The sequence below is a fragment of the Thalassophryne amazonica genome, chromosome 2 (genome assembly GCF_902500255.1).
Source record: "Thalassophryne amazonica chromosome 2, fThaAma1.1, whole genome shotgun sequence".
Taxonomy (NCBI): Eukaryota; Metazoa; Chordata; class Actinopteri; order Batrachoidiformes; family Batrachoididae; genus Thalassophryne; species Thalassophryne amazonica.
The window spans coordinates 36,570,486-36,585,468 of record NC_047104.1 but is presented as its reverse complement, the minus strand read 5'-3'; the positions used below and the strand labels follow the sequence as shown (position 1 = coordinate 36,585,468).

The 14,983-nt window shown below is 45.1% G+C and overlaps 1 protein-coding gene across 1 annotated transcript in view; it reads right to left on the bottom strand.

The window, feature by feature from the left end:
- Nucleotides 1-14,011: 14,011 nt before the first annotated feature.
- The window catches only part of slc9a5 (solute carrier family 9 member A5), a gene marked incomplete at its 5' end in the record, with an annotated part of 96,836 nt that continues 95,864 nt past the window's right edge, over nt 14,012-14,983 (bottom strand). Inside the window, one exon of the mRNA XM_034184962.1 lies at nt 14,012-14,742. Coding sequence (XP_034040853.1) covers nt 14,174-14,742 — 569 coding nt within the window. The remainder of the gene's footprint in view (nt 14,743-14,983) is intronic.

Below are 14,983 nucleotides of genomic sequence, written 5' to 3'. Positions count from 1 at the left end.
GCCACCGCTCAAGGCTGTCGATCGGTACTGCTGGCAGGAGCAAAGACAGATTAAGGTGGGTGTGTGTACACCCAGCAAACAGTCAGCAAAAAAACACAGGTTCCTCCAAAAGGAAAAATCCAATAATTCCAAGAGTGCTGAGGAACTTGAGAACGCACAGTGTCAAAGATTATACTTAAAAATGTGAAGTGAGGAGTGGAGAACGCCAACTCCTCAAAACTTCCATAACCCAGCTACAAGCTGAAAGTATAAATCACACTGCAACAGACTTTAGTAACAATAAATGTGCAAACGGCACAAAACGGCTGAGAGAGTTGACCTGTTGGGTAAGCTGATAACTCGGCAGAGTTATGGTGTCTTTTCCAGGCTTTTATGGAGATGATGATGATGACGAAAAACAGCTGACAACCTAACAGTGCGCACCTGGTGGTGCCAAAAGAGGCCAACAGGCCAGTGCGCCTTCTTCAGGGCAAAAAGGTGCCCGCATGGCAGGGCGCCATCTGGTGGTGGGCCAGCAGTACCTCCTCTTCAGCGGCCCACACAACAGGACCCCCCCCCCAACGGGTGCCTCCTACCGCCCGCCCCAGATTGTCTAGGTGTTCCTGGTAGAAATCCGCGAGGAGGGCTGGATCCAAAATGAAGCTCCTCTTCACCCAGGAACGCTCTTCTGGATCATAACCCTTCCAGTCTACCAGATACTGATACCCCGACCCCTCCGATGTACATCAAGGAGTTTCTTGACTGTCCAGGCTGGTTCTCCATCGATGATCCGGGCAGGAGGTGGCGCCGGTCCAGGGGAACAGAGGTCCGACATGAGGTAGGGCTTTATCCTGGACACGTGAAAAACAGGGTGAATCCGCAGAGATGCAGGGAGTTGCAGTTTCACTGCGGCTTGGCTGATCACCTTGACAATCTTATACGGTCTGATGTAACGGTCAGTCAGCTTAGGTGAGTCTGTTTGAAGAGGTATGTTTTTAATGGACAGCCAAACCTTCTGCCCGGGCTGGTATGTTGGGGCCGGGGCTTGTCGGCGGTCAGCATGGTTCTTAGCCCACGTCCGGGCCTTCAGGAGAGCAGAGCGGGTTTTCTTCCACACCCGACGGCATCTCCTGAGGTGGGCCTGGACTGAGTGCATCTCGACCTCTCCCTCGACAGCTGGAAAGAATGGTGGTTGATATCCTAGGCAGACTTCGAACGGGGAGAGGCCGGTTGAGGATGACACTTGACTATTGTGTGCATACTCAGTCCAGGCCAGGTGTTGACTCCAGGCCGTCGGGTGCGCAGATGTTACGCATCTTAAGGCTTGTTCTAAATCTTGATTGGCCCGCTCTGCTTGACCATTGGTTTGAGGGTGATACCTGGACGACAGGCTCACACTGGCCCCCAGTTCCTTACAGAAACTCCTCCAGACCTGCGAGGAGAACTGAGGACCATGGTCTGACACTATGTCCGTCGGGATACCATGCAGACGCACGACGTGGTAGACCAGGAAGTCTGCAGTCTCCTGGGCAGTCGGGAGCTTCGGGAGGGCCACGAAGTGGGCCGCCTTCGAAAACCAGTCCACTATCGTCAGGATGACCGTTTTCCCTTGGGACGCAGGGAGGCCCGTGACGAAGTCCAGTCCGATGTGCAACCACGGACGATGGGGCACAGGCAGTAGCTGGAGGAGCCCCTTCTCCGGCTGATGAGATGCCTTGCCCCTGGCGCAGGTGGTGCAAGCACGGATGTAGTCACGTGTGTCTGCTTCTACTGACGGCCACCAGAACTGCTGCAGGACCACTGCCACAGTCCTTCACACCCCTGGATGGCAGGAGAGCTTGGAACCGTGACAGAAGTCCAACACGGCAGTCCGAGCGTCTGGTGGCACGTACAGCCGGTTCGGTGGTCCAACTCCCGGATCCAGGTGTCGGGTCAGGGCCTCCCTGACAACTCCTTCCACATCACATGTGAGGGTACCGACGACAGTGGACTCCGGCAAGATGGTGTCCGGTGGGTCCAACAGCCTGGTCTTTATCTCCTCTTCGTGCACCCAGGACAGTGCGTCGGACCGGACGTTCTTAGTCCCGGGGAGATAGGTGATCTTAAAGTTGAACCTACCAAAAAATAATGACCACAGCTCCCTCCAACAGATGTCTCCACTCCTCAAGGGCCTCTTTCACAGTCAGGAGTTCCCGATTGCCAATGTCATAGTTCCGTTCAGTGGGGGTTAACCTGCGGGAGAAGTAAGCACAGGGGTGGAGAACACTATCGAACTCCCTGCTCTGGGACAACACGGCTCCTATCCCTGAGTCAGAGGCATCCACTTCAACGATAAACTGGCGGCTAGGATCAGGCTGCACCAAAACTGGTGCAGTTGAAAACCGGTGTTTCAACTCCCTAACCGCGGCTTTGCACCGATCCGACCAGGTGAAGGGAATTTTGGTGGAGGTCAGGGCTGTAAGGGGGCTAACTACCTGACTTTAGCCTTAATAAACCTCCTGTAAAAATTGGCGAAGCCTAGGAACTTTTGAAGCTTCCTACGATTTACCGGTTGGGGCCAATCTCTCACTGCAGCTACCTTAGCCGGATCAGGTGCGACGGAGTTGGAGGAGATAATGAACCCCAAGAAGGACAGAGAGGTGCGATGGAACTCACACTTCTCGGCCTTCACAAACAGCCGGTTCTCCAACAACTGCTGAAGGACCTGACGGACATGCCTAACATGAGTCTCAGAGTCCTGGGAGAAGATGAGGATATCATCTTGGTAAACGAAGATGAATCGGTGCAGGAAATCCCGCAGAACGTCGTTTAACAAAGCCTGGAACATTGCAGGGGCGTTAGTGAGGCCTAACGGCATGACCAGATACTCAAAGTGCCCTGAGGGGGTGTTAAATGCCGTCTTCCACTCATCTCCCTTCCTTATCCGAACCAGATGGTAGGCATTCCTAAAATCCAGTTTTGTGAAAATTTTGGCTCCATGCAGGGGCGTGAACACTGAATCCAATAGAGGTGACGGGTATCGGTTGCGAACCGTAATCTCAGCCCTCTATAATCAATGCATGGACGGAGACCGCCGTCCTTCTTGCCCAGAAAAAAGAAACCTGCACCTAACAGGGATGAAGAATTCTGCATTAGCCCGGCAGCTAAAGAGTCCCAGATGTAGGTCTCCATTGATTTCCGCTCAGGACGTGAGAGGTTGTACAGCCTGCTGGACGGATACTCAGCGCCTGGAATCAAATCAATGGCACAATCATATGGTCGATGTGGGGGCAGGGTGAGGGCCAGATCCTTGCTGAAGACGTCAGCAAGGTCATGATACTCAACCGGCACCTCCGTAAGATTGGGGGGAACTCTGACCTCCTCTTTAACTTCATCGCCAGGTGGCACGGAGGATCTTAAACACTCCCGGTTGCAGGTTTCGCTCCATTGAGCCACAACCCCAGACGGCCAATCGATCCGGGGATTGTGTTTTATCATCCATGGGTAGCCCAAAATAACCCTGGAGGTAGAAGGTGTTACATAAAACACAATCTCCTCCCTGTGATTACCAGAGATGACCAAGGTTAAAGGCCGTGTCTGATGTGTGATTTCTGGCAGTAGGGTGCCATCTAGTGCCCGCACCTTCAATGGTGAAGGAACGGCCACCAGAGGGAGCCCCACGGCCTTAGCCCACCTACTATCCAGTAGGTTCCCTTCCGATCCTGTGTCAATCAGTGCTGGAGTGGTAAGGGTTAAATCCCCATAGAGGATTGTGACTGGGAGTCGTGCGCATTTTCGTGGAACGCGCGTGTGGTTTGTACGGCTCACCCTTAGCCCAGTCTCTAAGGGTGAGCATTGGAGTTTAACTGTTTGGGGCAGTTCTTCTGCACATGCTCACTCGAGCCGCAGTAAAAACACTCTCCACGGGCCAGCCTCCTTTGTCTTTCCTGCACTTTTACTTTAGCCCTGCTTGTGTCCATAGCTTCGTTAGCAGGGGGAGCTGGTGCAATGCGGAGAGCCCTGGCTTTGGAGCGGGGAGAGGATAGCGCTGCTTCGGATCTGGAAGGGAGAGGGACAGCGCGCACCCGGCCATGCCCTTCATCTCGCTCCCGCTTGTATTCCTCTAGCCGATTGTCTAAATGAATAACCAGATCGATAAGCCCGTCTAAATCCCGCAGCTGATCCTTAGCCACCAGATGCTCCTTTAGGGCCAGAGACAGCCTGTTTACAAAGGCGGCACGGAGTGAGACTGAATTCCACCCGGCCCTCGCTGCCGCAACGCGGAAGTCGATTGCGTAATCAGCTGCACTCCGTCGTCCCTGTCTCACTGACAGCAGCATATTTGAAGCGGACTCGCCTCTGTTGGAATGATCGAACACCTGTCGAAACTCCCAAATGAACCCAGTATAAGTTGAGAGGATCCGTGAATCTTGTTCCCAGAGCACTGTAGCCCAGGCCCGTGCCTCGCCCCGAAGCAAATTAATCACATAAGCCACCCGGCTGTGTTCTGATGCGTACATAACGGGCCGTTGTGAAAAAACGAGCGCGCACTGCATCAAAAAGTCAGCGCACGTTTCAACACAACCACCGTATGGTTCCGGGGGACTGATGTAAGCTTCGGGTGATGGGAGGGGGGGACCTCTGAACAACCGCTGGATTTATTCTGTGTGGCGACAGATCTACTGGAGGAGGAGTGGCTGCAGCCGCGCCTGACGCGCTCGTGTCTACCCGCATGGTGACAGCCTCCATCCTACGGCTGAGGTGAGCATTCTGCTCGGTTAATAAGTCCAAACGAGCAGCAAGGTTAGACAGAATGTGCTGCAGCTCACCCAGTGATCCTCCCGGTAGATTTTGCACACCTTGCACTTCCATCGATCGGTCATCAGGTGGTAAACACCCCTCGGAATCCATGACGTGGCCGAGTTATCCTGTTGAGAAAGTGAATGCATGGACCCACGTTAGGGGGCGTAAATGAGCGGTCAATAGGATACGAATAAATCATAATTTATTATGCAAAAGGTGCAACACAGTTCCAAATATGCAGAGTCCAATTCAATACAAAAGTGACACGTGGGCAGGCCCAAGGGTAGGAGACGCCTATCCAGAGAAGAGCCGGAACCCACGTAGTGCCACCGCCAGCCGGAGATCTGCAATACACCAGAACAGCCCAGTCCTGGTACCCCAGGTGGCCACCGCTCAAGGCTGTCGGACCGGTACTGCTGGCAGGAGCAAAGACAGATTAAGGTGGGTGTGTGTACACCCAGCAAACAGTCAGCAAAAAAACACAGGTTCCTCCAAAAGGAAAAATCCAATAATTTCCAGAGTGCTGAGGAACTTGAGAACGTACAGTGTCAAAGATTATACTTAAAAATGTGAAGTGAGGAGTGGAGAACGCCAACTCCTCAAAACTTCCATAACCCAGCTACAAGCTGAAAGTATAAATCACACTGCAACAGACTTTAGTAACAATAAATATGCAAACGGCATAAAACGGCTGAGAGAGTTTACCTGTCGGGTAAGCTGATAACTCGGCAGAGTTATGGTGTCTTTTCCAGGCTTTTATGGAGATGATGATGATGACGAAAAACAGCTGACAACCTAACGGTGCGCACCTGGTGGTGCCAAAAGAGGCCAACGGGCCAGTGCGCCCTCTTCAGTGCAAAAAGGTGCCCGTATGGCAGGGCGCCATCTGGTGGTGGGCCAGCAGTACCTCCTCTTCAGCGGCCCACACAACACAATGTTTCTCTTAAGATCATTGAGCCCTTTACAGGAGGGGGAGGTTTTTGTCTTCTCTGAGTTTGACAGGTGGAATGTCCCAGTCAAACTCATCTCCTGACACTGTCCCCGTAGCAGGACACACCCAGCGGGACCTGACACTTGCATCCAGAAGCGAGAGCTGCTCAGATCACCTCCTCAGGCTGCAGTGACCCCCTCCAAAAAAAAAACAAAAAAAAAAAACATTTTTGCAATAATGGGGTTTGCGATCAAGATTTCCTGCAGCAAATAATCCGTAAACTGAAATCCCTAAACTACTTAAACTGAAACTACGTATATATATATATATATATAGAAACTGGGCAACAGCCAGGTGGAAACCATTCGGATTATTCAGACGGCTTTTGGTGACGATCCTATGGGCATCACAATTCAATTTCAATTTATTAATTTATATAGCGCCAAATCACGACAAAGTCGCCCCAAGGCGCTTCACATAATTCATAACAACACAAATTAATCTAAATTCAAAATTAAAAGCAAGAAAAGCACAGTTAAAAGATAAAACACAGTAGAATAAAAAGAAATTACAAAGCAAACACAAACAGATTAAAAAATTAATGATAAGACAGTCTAAAAAAGTGGGTCTTCAGTCTTGATTTAAAAATCTCCACCGTGTCAGACTGCCGAATAACAGCAGGTAGATCATTCCAAAGAGCCGGACCACGGTAGGAGAAGGCTCTATACCCCACAGACGTTTTGTTCATCCTTGGAACACACAGAAGCCCTGCGCCCTGCGAACGCAAAGGCCTCACAGGTACGTAGGGCTTAACCAAGTCCGCCAAGTAGGAAGGCGCCAGTCCATGAACAATTTTATAAACCAACAATAAAACTTTAAAATCCAATCTGGCAGAAACCGGTAGCCAATGAAGGGATGCCAGAATGAGTAATGTGGTCAAACCTTCTACTTTGTGTCAAAATTCTGGCAGCAGCATTCTGCACCAACTGAAGTCCTCGACTGCTAGACTGCGGCAGGCCAGAGAATAAAGCATTACAATAATCCAATCTAGAAGAGACAAATGCGTGAATCAGAGTCTCAGCATCAGCCATAGACAGGATGGGGCGAATCTTTGCTATATTTCTCAGATGAAAGAAAGCAGTCCTCGTAATGTCCCTAATGTGGAGGTCAAAGGACAACGTAGGATCAAAGATTATCCCAAGGTTCCTCACTTTGTCAGTATGATGTATAACACATGAACCTAGGCTAAGCGCCAGCTGATCAAATTGGTGCCAAGAACCATCATTTCAGTCTTATCAGAGTTCAAAAGTAGAAAGTTGCTAGACATCCAACTTCTCACTGCTGCAAGACAGTTCTGTAAAGATTTTATGTGGACAGGATTTCCAGCAGCTATTGGCATATACAACTGAGTATCATCAGCATAACAATGAAAAGCAACCCCGAAACACCGCAAAATGTTCCCAAGGGGTGCCATATACAGGGAAAAAAGCAAGGGATCCAGAACGGATCCCTGCGGAACCCCAAACTTCATGCCCTTAAAGTCAGAGGTAGTGTCATTGCACAAAACACAATGGGAACGACCAGACAGATAAGACACACAAGAGCAGTTCCAGTAATCCCGAAACAGTTTTCTAGCCTATCAAGTAGAATATGATGATCAACTGTGTCAAACGCAGCACTGAGATCCAACAACACCAATGCTGTAGTAGTATCCGAGTCCATTGCTCGCAGAAGATCATTAACTACTTTAATAAGTGCTGTTTCTGTGGAGTGATGTCTTCTAAAAGCAGACTGCAGTGGCTCAAAAAGGTCATTCTCAGTAAGATAGTCCACAAGCTGCCGTGAAACCACCTTTTCCAGAATTTAAGAGCAGAATGATAGATTTGATATCAGCCTATAATTTTTCAATTCACCAGGATCAAGATTAGATTTCTTGAGTAGTGGTTTAACCACTGCAGATTTAAAACAATTTGGAACAGATCCAGAGTTTAAAGAAAGGTTAACAATTTCCAGCACAGTCGGCCCAAGAATGGGCCAAAGATCCTTAAACAATTTTGTTGGTATAGGATCAAATAAACAAGTTGTGCTTCTAGTAGACATCACGAGTTTCGTCAGCACACCTTGTGAGATACTGTTAAATTCTGTGAATCTAGGTAGCACCTCAGTAGTAGTCCCCAGCTCAGTAGCTGGATACAATGATTCAACCAAAGTATGCTGAGATGTGCTCAACCTAATATCTTCTATTTTCTTTTCGAAATAGTCCAAAAAGTCCTGTGCTGAAAAAGGAGAACGACCAACAGGTGGCTGTCCATGAATAAGAAATGCCACCGTATCAAACAAGAACTTTGAGTTATGCTTGTTTTTGTTGATCAATTCAGAATAATACGCCTGCTTCGTAGCCAATAAAGCATGCTTATAATCTAAAATAGCTTCACGCCACGCAAGGTGAAACACCTCTAGTTTGGAACTACGCCATTTCCGTTCCAACCCTCTAGCCTTCTTCCTAAGGTCACGCAAATAACTAATGAACCAGGGTGTCTGTGCTTTGGGAAGGCGTGGCTTTAATAGAGGAGGCGCAATCTTATCAAGTGTGGTTTTTAGCACTAAATTCAGGCTATCTGCAAGACTGTCTACTGACTGAAATTTCATCAAGCTTGAAGTTAGGATTTCAGGTAGTCTTGCTTCGAGTTCAGTCAAAGTTGAAGGTTTAATTTGTCGCCACAATGATAGGCAAGGTTGTTGCTCCACTAAACACGGCAGCGTAATTGTAAACCTAACAAGCGAGTGGTCACAGACCGCTGATGCAAGAGGCAGGATGTCGATATTTGTGACAGCAAGGCCACGTGCAAGAACCAAATCCAGAGTATTACCACTGATATGCGTTGAACCATGAATGAACTGCCGAAATGCTAGTGCATCCATGATTTCCATAAATGATTTACCGAGGGGATCAGAGAGCTTATTTATATGAATGTTAAAGTCACCAATAATCAAAATGTTGTCAACACTAGTTGAAAGACTAGAGATGAATGTGCCAAATTCATCTAAAAAATCAGAATATGGGCCAGGAGGCCTGTAGACAGTGACAATATAACATAGCTGATTTCCAGTTTTATGAGCTTGAGAGTACTTAGCATCATGGGCATAACGGAGAATCAGATGCTCAAATGAATTATATTTCTGACCCCCAACAGTTACTAAAGTAAACCTGGATTTATAAATAAAAGCAACACCCCCGCCTTTCTTCACATCACGTGAAACGTGACTAAAAGTGTACTCCGGTGGGCAGGCCTCATTCAGAGGAAGGACAGCTGTGGATTTAATCCAGGTTTCACATAATCCAAACATATCCAGACGATGATCCACAATTAAGTCATTCACCAGCAATGACTTCAGAGACAATGATCTGATGTTAATGAGACCCAAACTAAGGATCGACGACTTTCGGTGACTTTTCAGTTGTGTGACTATCCGAGAAATTGCGGAAATTGTGAGCTGTCTGAATCATCCGAATGGTTTCCACCTGGCTGTCACCCAGTTTCTGGCTAAATCTGATGTGGCACTGCTCCAGTCGTTCCGTCTTTTTCCTTGAAATGAAAATCCACCAAGCACACTGCACATGTCCTCACACAAAGGCTGCTTACCAGAAAATGATGCAATCGACAGGCGTGAAAAAGTTCACGCATGCGCACGAAGGTTCAAGGTTTGCTCATGCAAGCACACGTGATTCAAATCTATCTGGTTTTTGCAAATAATAAAAAGGTCCAATGCTTTTCTAACAGACCTCGTGTGTATACATATATATATATATATATATATATATATATATATAAAATGATATTCACATATTGAGAGACCCAATTTCACGTTTTGGGAGATATTTTTCAGTATTCTCGTTTTGCAATTAACGGTTTGTGGATGATCCAGGATTTGCAGCTGATTCACATTTTGGGGGTTAACACTTGTCTCCAGCTCTGTGCAGGAGGCGGGGTCAATCAGCGATCAGAGGGCGCAACAAACCAGCCAGTCAAAGCGATACTATGGCATTATTCCACCCAGAAACTTTGGAAGGATGAATGGAATTGGTTAATTTACCTTTTTCTTCTGAAATATGGACCCCAAAGTCAAAGCGTACGATGCACATTTGTGTTGAATCACCATTCCCGTGTGAGATGAGACAATTCCACCAGCTTATGACAAGTTTATTTGAATTTGCATAACATTTTGCATAAAATGAGATGCCTGTTGAATAGCGACACTGCGTATAACGATTTCAAATCTGTACAGTGAGGTTTTATGAAATTCTGTCATTTGTGCAAAAATAAAACAAACTTAAAATGGACAAAATATTGAAGGCAGTCTGTCTCAACACAACAACAACAAAACACTTACACTGCACAGTAAATTCATCCAACATGAATCGTAATCCAATTCAAAACCATTTAATGAAAAAAAGAAAGGTATATTTACACTTTTATTGAATTTTATTGTCATTGCACTTGTTGTAATGACAATAAAATTATCTAAATTATCTAAACTTTGTCTCACAGTGTTAAAATGCCTGATGGCAGCAGGCTATGTAAGTTTAGAACACAGGAGCAAACGCTATGTCCTTACAGTGTTAATGTAGTTTTAACCATTTAACATTCTTTCTAAACTGTGTATAACATCAAATGGCATTAAGTGTCTCATCCAGCAAGAGATATTTTTGGACATGAAGACAGAATTCATCTAACTGGAAATGGTAAGTGATTTTATTTTACATTTCTTTACATTGGGAAACCCATTTCTAACACCAAAACAATCTGTCCACATGAATAAAGGTGCATTTTCCTGAAAGATGTGAACAATTTTCAAAAACCAAACTGCCGTCTAGATATGTAATTGTGTATGCAATGGAATAGTGTGCCCCAGCGCCAAAGATTCCACAAAAATAAATAAACATGCTGATCTCAAAAGCAAACAAACTGTCTTGTTCACTTAAATCAATTTTCAGAATATCTGAGAAATCAGGGCCTCTAATTCAAGGGTGTTTCAAAGTAAATCTGAAAGGCCTTAAAATCTACTGCAGAAAAAAAAAAAAAAAAACACTGCTGACATTATTCACCTTTAGTATTTATTTTTATTTTAATTAAGTTTCTTTACAAGCTGAATCAAAAACCACAGAGACACTCAGAGCTGTGCAGAACATTTATGAAACTGATCGCAGATCAGTGTGCTGGATCCAGAACGTTAGCTGATCTGGATTCAGGTCAAGTATCTTCATGAAGGCAAAGCAGTCAGCTGCAGCCAGAAATACATTCACAAAGCCACTGCTGAGACACGAAGCTTGATTAAAGGTTTCACTATTTTATAGATCTGTGCTTATTTGTGTGAACTTGTATTCTATTACTTTATTGTGATTTAAGCATGTAACATTGACATACTAAAGCTATTCATTTAATTGGTGTACATATTGCTCTAAATCTGAACACTGACCTCCACAGCATGGCCCTTGTTGACATCAGCTGGTTTTGTAATTATTTGCACTTTATTTGTTCATCAACCCACCGTACTGCAAAAAGCATCAAAAAATAAAAATAATACAGCAGCTTTAAACAGAGGCACATGCAGAAAGAGACAGACAGACAGACAGAACCGTAGGTCTTGTGACATACTCCAGTGTGACTTACCAAAATAAAAAATAAAAAATTTGCACATTAGTAACAGTAGTAAGTCCCTTCAGCTTCTCCCCTGTTTCACTTGGGGTCACCATTGCAGACCTGAGGTGAATTAGCATGTTGATTTGGCACAAGTTTTACACTGGATGCCCTTCTTACACAACCATTACATGGAGAATGGGCAGGGGTGGAACCTTTCACAATGGAAACAAACAAATTAAAAATCTTAGCCACCACCCCTGCCATAAATAAAAATAATAAATTATTGATACAGAGCATAACACCAGCAATGAAAATGCACTACAGCAATGTATAAAATTACCAAATTAACAAGTTGATAAATAAAAGGAAACCAAATGGACTCACATTTTTATTGTAGTCTTTCCAATGCTGTGGGACAGCATCCATCATTCTTATTTTTGGAATTTAACAATCCTTATATACAAACCACAAGCTGAGGGGTTCCTATATAAATCCACTGTTCACTTATCCATGTTGCTGTGGGCCAGCAATCCATGTTCATCCAAACATTTCTCTTGTCCAAACTGCATCAACTAACAGACATGTTGGCCAGTGCATTTTTATTGGTCCATCCTGCGTATTTTTTACTATTTAACAGTCCTTACATTACACGCCGACTGTAGAACAGGTAGCTCAGTGGATAAGGTGCTGGTCTGCTACCTGTCTATGTCCTTGAACAACACACTTAATCTGCATTGTCCCAGTCTGCTCATCTGTAAAATTGGTACTGGTCTTGACTGGCCCCCTGTCCAGGGACATTCATGGCCACTTAAAGCCTTGGAAACTGGAGATAAACACTGGCCTGATGGACTCCAGGGCTTGTCAGGATTTACTGTGTTTCACACTACATGCTAAAAGCTTCCTGCAATTCTCCATTTTGCTGTGGGCCAGCAATTAACATTCATCTGATGATTTATTTTGTCAACGCTGCATCAAATAATTATTTGTCCATAACTTATTTTTGGGATTAAAAGTCCTTATGTTAAGTAACAGCACAGGCTGTGATGTGCACATGCACACTGAGTTCCTCTCCGTTGTTAAACTCGTCCCCAGGAAAACGCTGTGTAAAGTGAGTTCCACATACAGCAAAAAGGCACAACTTATACATATAAAATACAGCATATTTTACAGACACATATGCATCTATATATATGTTTGCACTGAAGTAGAATAACATCCTTAATACCATATTGTTCAACTCACATTTACGCCACTAAACCACAATGAACAGAGACAGAAAGACAGACAGACAATGAATGAGTTATACGGTAAGAAAGAGAGAGAGACAGAAACTAACAGATTCTGTACATTAACAGTGAAATAATATTAGGTGTGCATGATTTGTATATTACTGCAATACTACATTAAAATGTCAAGGCGGCTACACCTACTCAACAGTACTGAGGCAGCTTGTGATTGGATGGTTGAGTGTATTTGTGGATAGAAGTTCAAAGTCACTAGAAATGTTCAAAAGAATATTTGACCTTCTCAAAAAAGTACATGACGTGCAGCAAGTCCATCACTGAAATGACATTTACTGAGAAAATTCTGTGCCTTGCGACATTCAACAAAAGCTACAACGCACAGAGAATATCTTTGATTGACAGGCGTTTACTGGGGAGGTGGGTGCGGCAGCTCCTCATTGGCTAATAGCAGCAATGATATTAAGGCAAGCAGATTCTTTGGCAATGACAACTGACACAACAGACAGTAATAAACTACATATATATATATATATATATATATATATATATATATATATATATATATATATATATATATATATATATATATATGTAGTTTATCCAAGGATATACACAGGTAGCCTGCCTGATGTACAGGCCTGGAATCAAACTCAGGTCTACATGTTGGTCATTTTCTATTATCACTTACTCCAACCAAGGGTCATGGGGGGCACTGCAGCCTACCCCAGCAGTCACAGGGTGTGAGGCGGGGTGCACCCTGGACAGGATGCTAGTCTATAGTAGTCCAGTAAATGTTTATCTTGTGTGAATAACACAATTCCATTTCAATTAAATTGATATTTTAGTGAATATTTACATTCTAATTGTAAAATAAACTTTTAAAATCATTAATGCAGAGTATTTTTAATCTGCTTAATACTAATTTTTGAATTTGGAGAGAATTTGTTAATTGTGATGGAGTGAGAAAATAGATGTATGCTTCACCTGCAAAATCCTTCCCACTGGGTTGTGTGGATTTGTGACCATATCATTTCACTTTTAGACCTTATTAGACAACCAGAAGGTTTTCTTCCACTTGAGTACATTTCTGTGCAGAAACAGTCTCTCTCTCACAGACCCCATTTGCCAGGTACCTCACTCGCTCATATCTCTCACTCTGTCATATTCTTTCATACCTCGCTGTTTGAATTTTAAAACATAATCACTGAGAAACAATCAGTCACACTGATTTCTCAGAGAGATCAGGTGTACAAGCTGCTGCTGTGTGCTTTCATTGGCTGGAAATAAATTCTGGTTGTGACACTGTTTCTTTTTTTGGGAAAATGTATGATTTGTATTGTAATCATTTATTTTTCTAATTAAGTGTAGAAATGTATGACCACCCAAAAAGCAAATCTGAATTCAGCATGTCAACATGTAAAACATGATAGTCATTTTTTTAATTGTCAGAGGTGTGCCATGGTTCTCTGAGGAACAAATCGGAGACATTTTCTCACCTATGATGTTGACTGGACGTGTTTGTGAGTTCCAAAGGGGTCGTGAATACCCATTTGGAGAAGCATTCTTGCTCAGCTCAGCTGAACTGTGAGCTCATGTTACAGGTCAGTGGGGCCTTGGCTGTGTGTCCTGTTGATGCCAGCAGGAGGCGCTGCCACCAGGTTCCTCAGGTACACAAGGTTCCTCTGCCTCCCTGATTCTGGGACAGAGCTACGGAGAGGAGATGGCAAAGAGCCACGAGGCCTCAGAGAGGGCATGAGGGGTTGAATTTCCTGCTGTTCCTGTAGCTGCTCCTCTTCTTGCTCCTCTGTATTCTTTTTGGAGAAGCGGAAGGAGGACTGCACCACATGAGCTCCAAAAGGCGTGCTGCCTGCCACATTCACTGGCAGGGTAGAGGGGGCAGGACGGTCCCCTCCTGGCCTGGAGAGGGCACTCACTCGGGGACAGACGGCCTCAACAGTGGCAGGAGGGGAGGAGATGCTCTCCAGTGAGGAGATGCTCTGGTTCCAGGCCTCCTGGAGGTCCACTGGGATGATCTTTGTGGCCTCCACGGACACGCAGGGAGGAGGCGAGCCGACTCCGCCCTTCCATGGCAAGTGACTGTCTCCATCGGAAGGAGAGGGCGGGGCTAAAGACAGGCTCTGGTACTTACCCAGGCCAACAGGACCTGCAGAAGGAGAGAGGAAACAAACAAAGGAAGGACACAGGACAAAAGAAAGACACAGGAAAAAAAAAGACAGGACACAGGAAAAACAAAGGAAGGACACAGGAGAAAAAGAAACATGCAGGAAAATCAAAGGAAGGACACAAGAAAAAAAGGATACAGGATAAACAAAGAAAGGACACAGGGAGAAAAAAGAAAGATGCAAGAAAAATAAAGAAAGGACACAGAGGAAACAAAGGAAGTG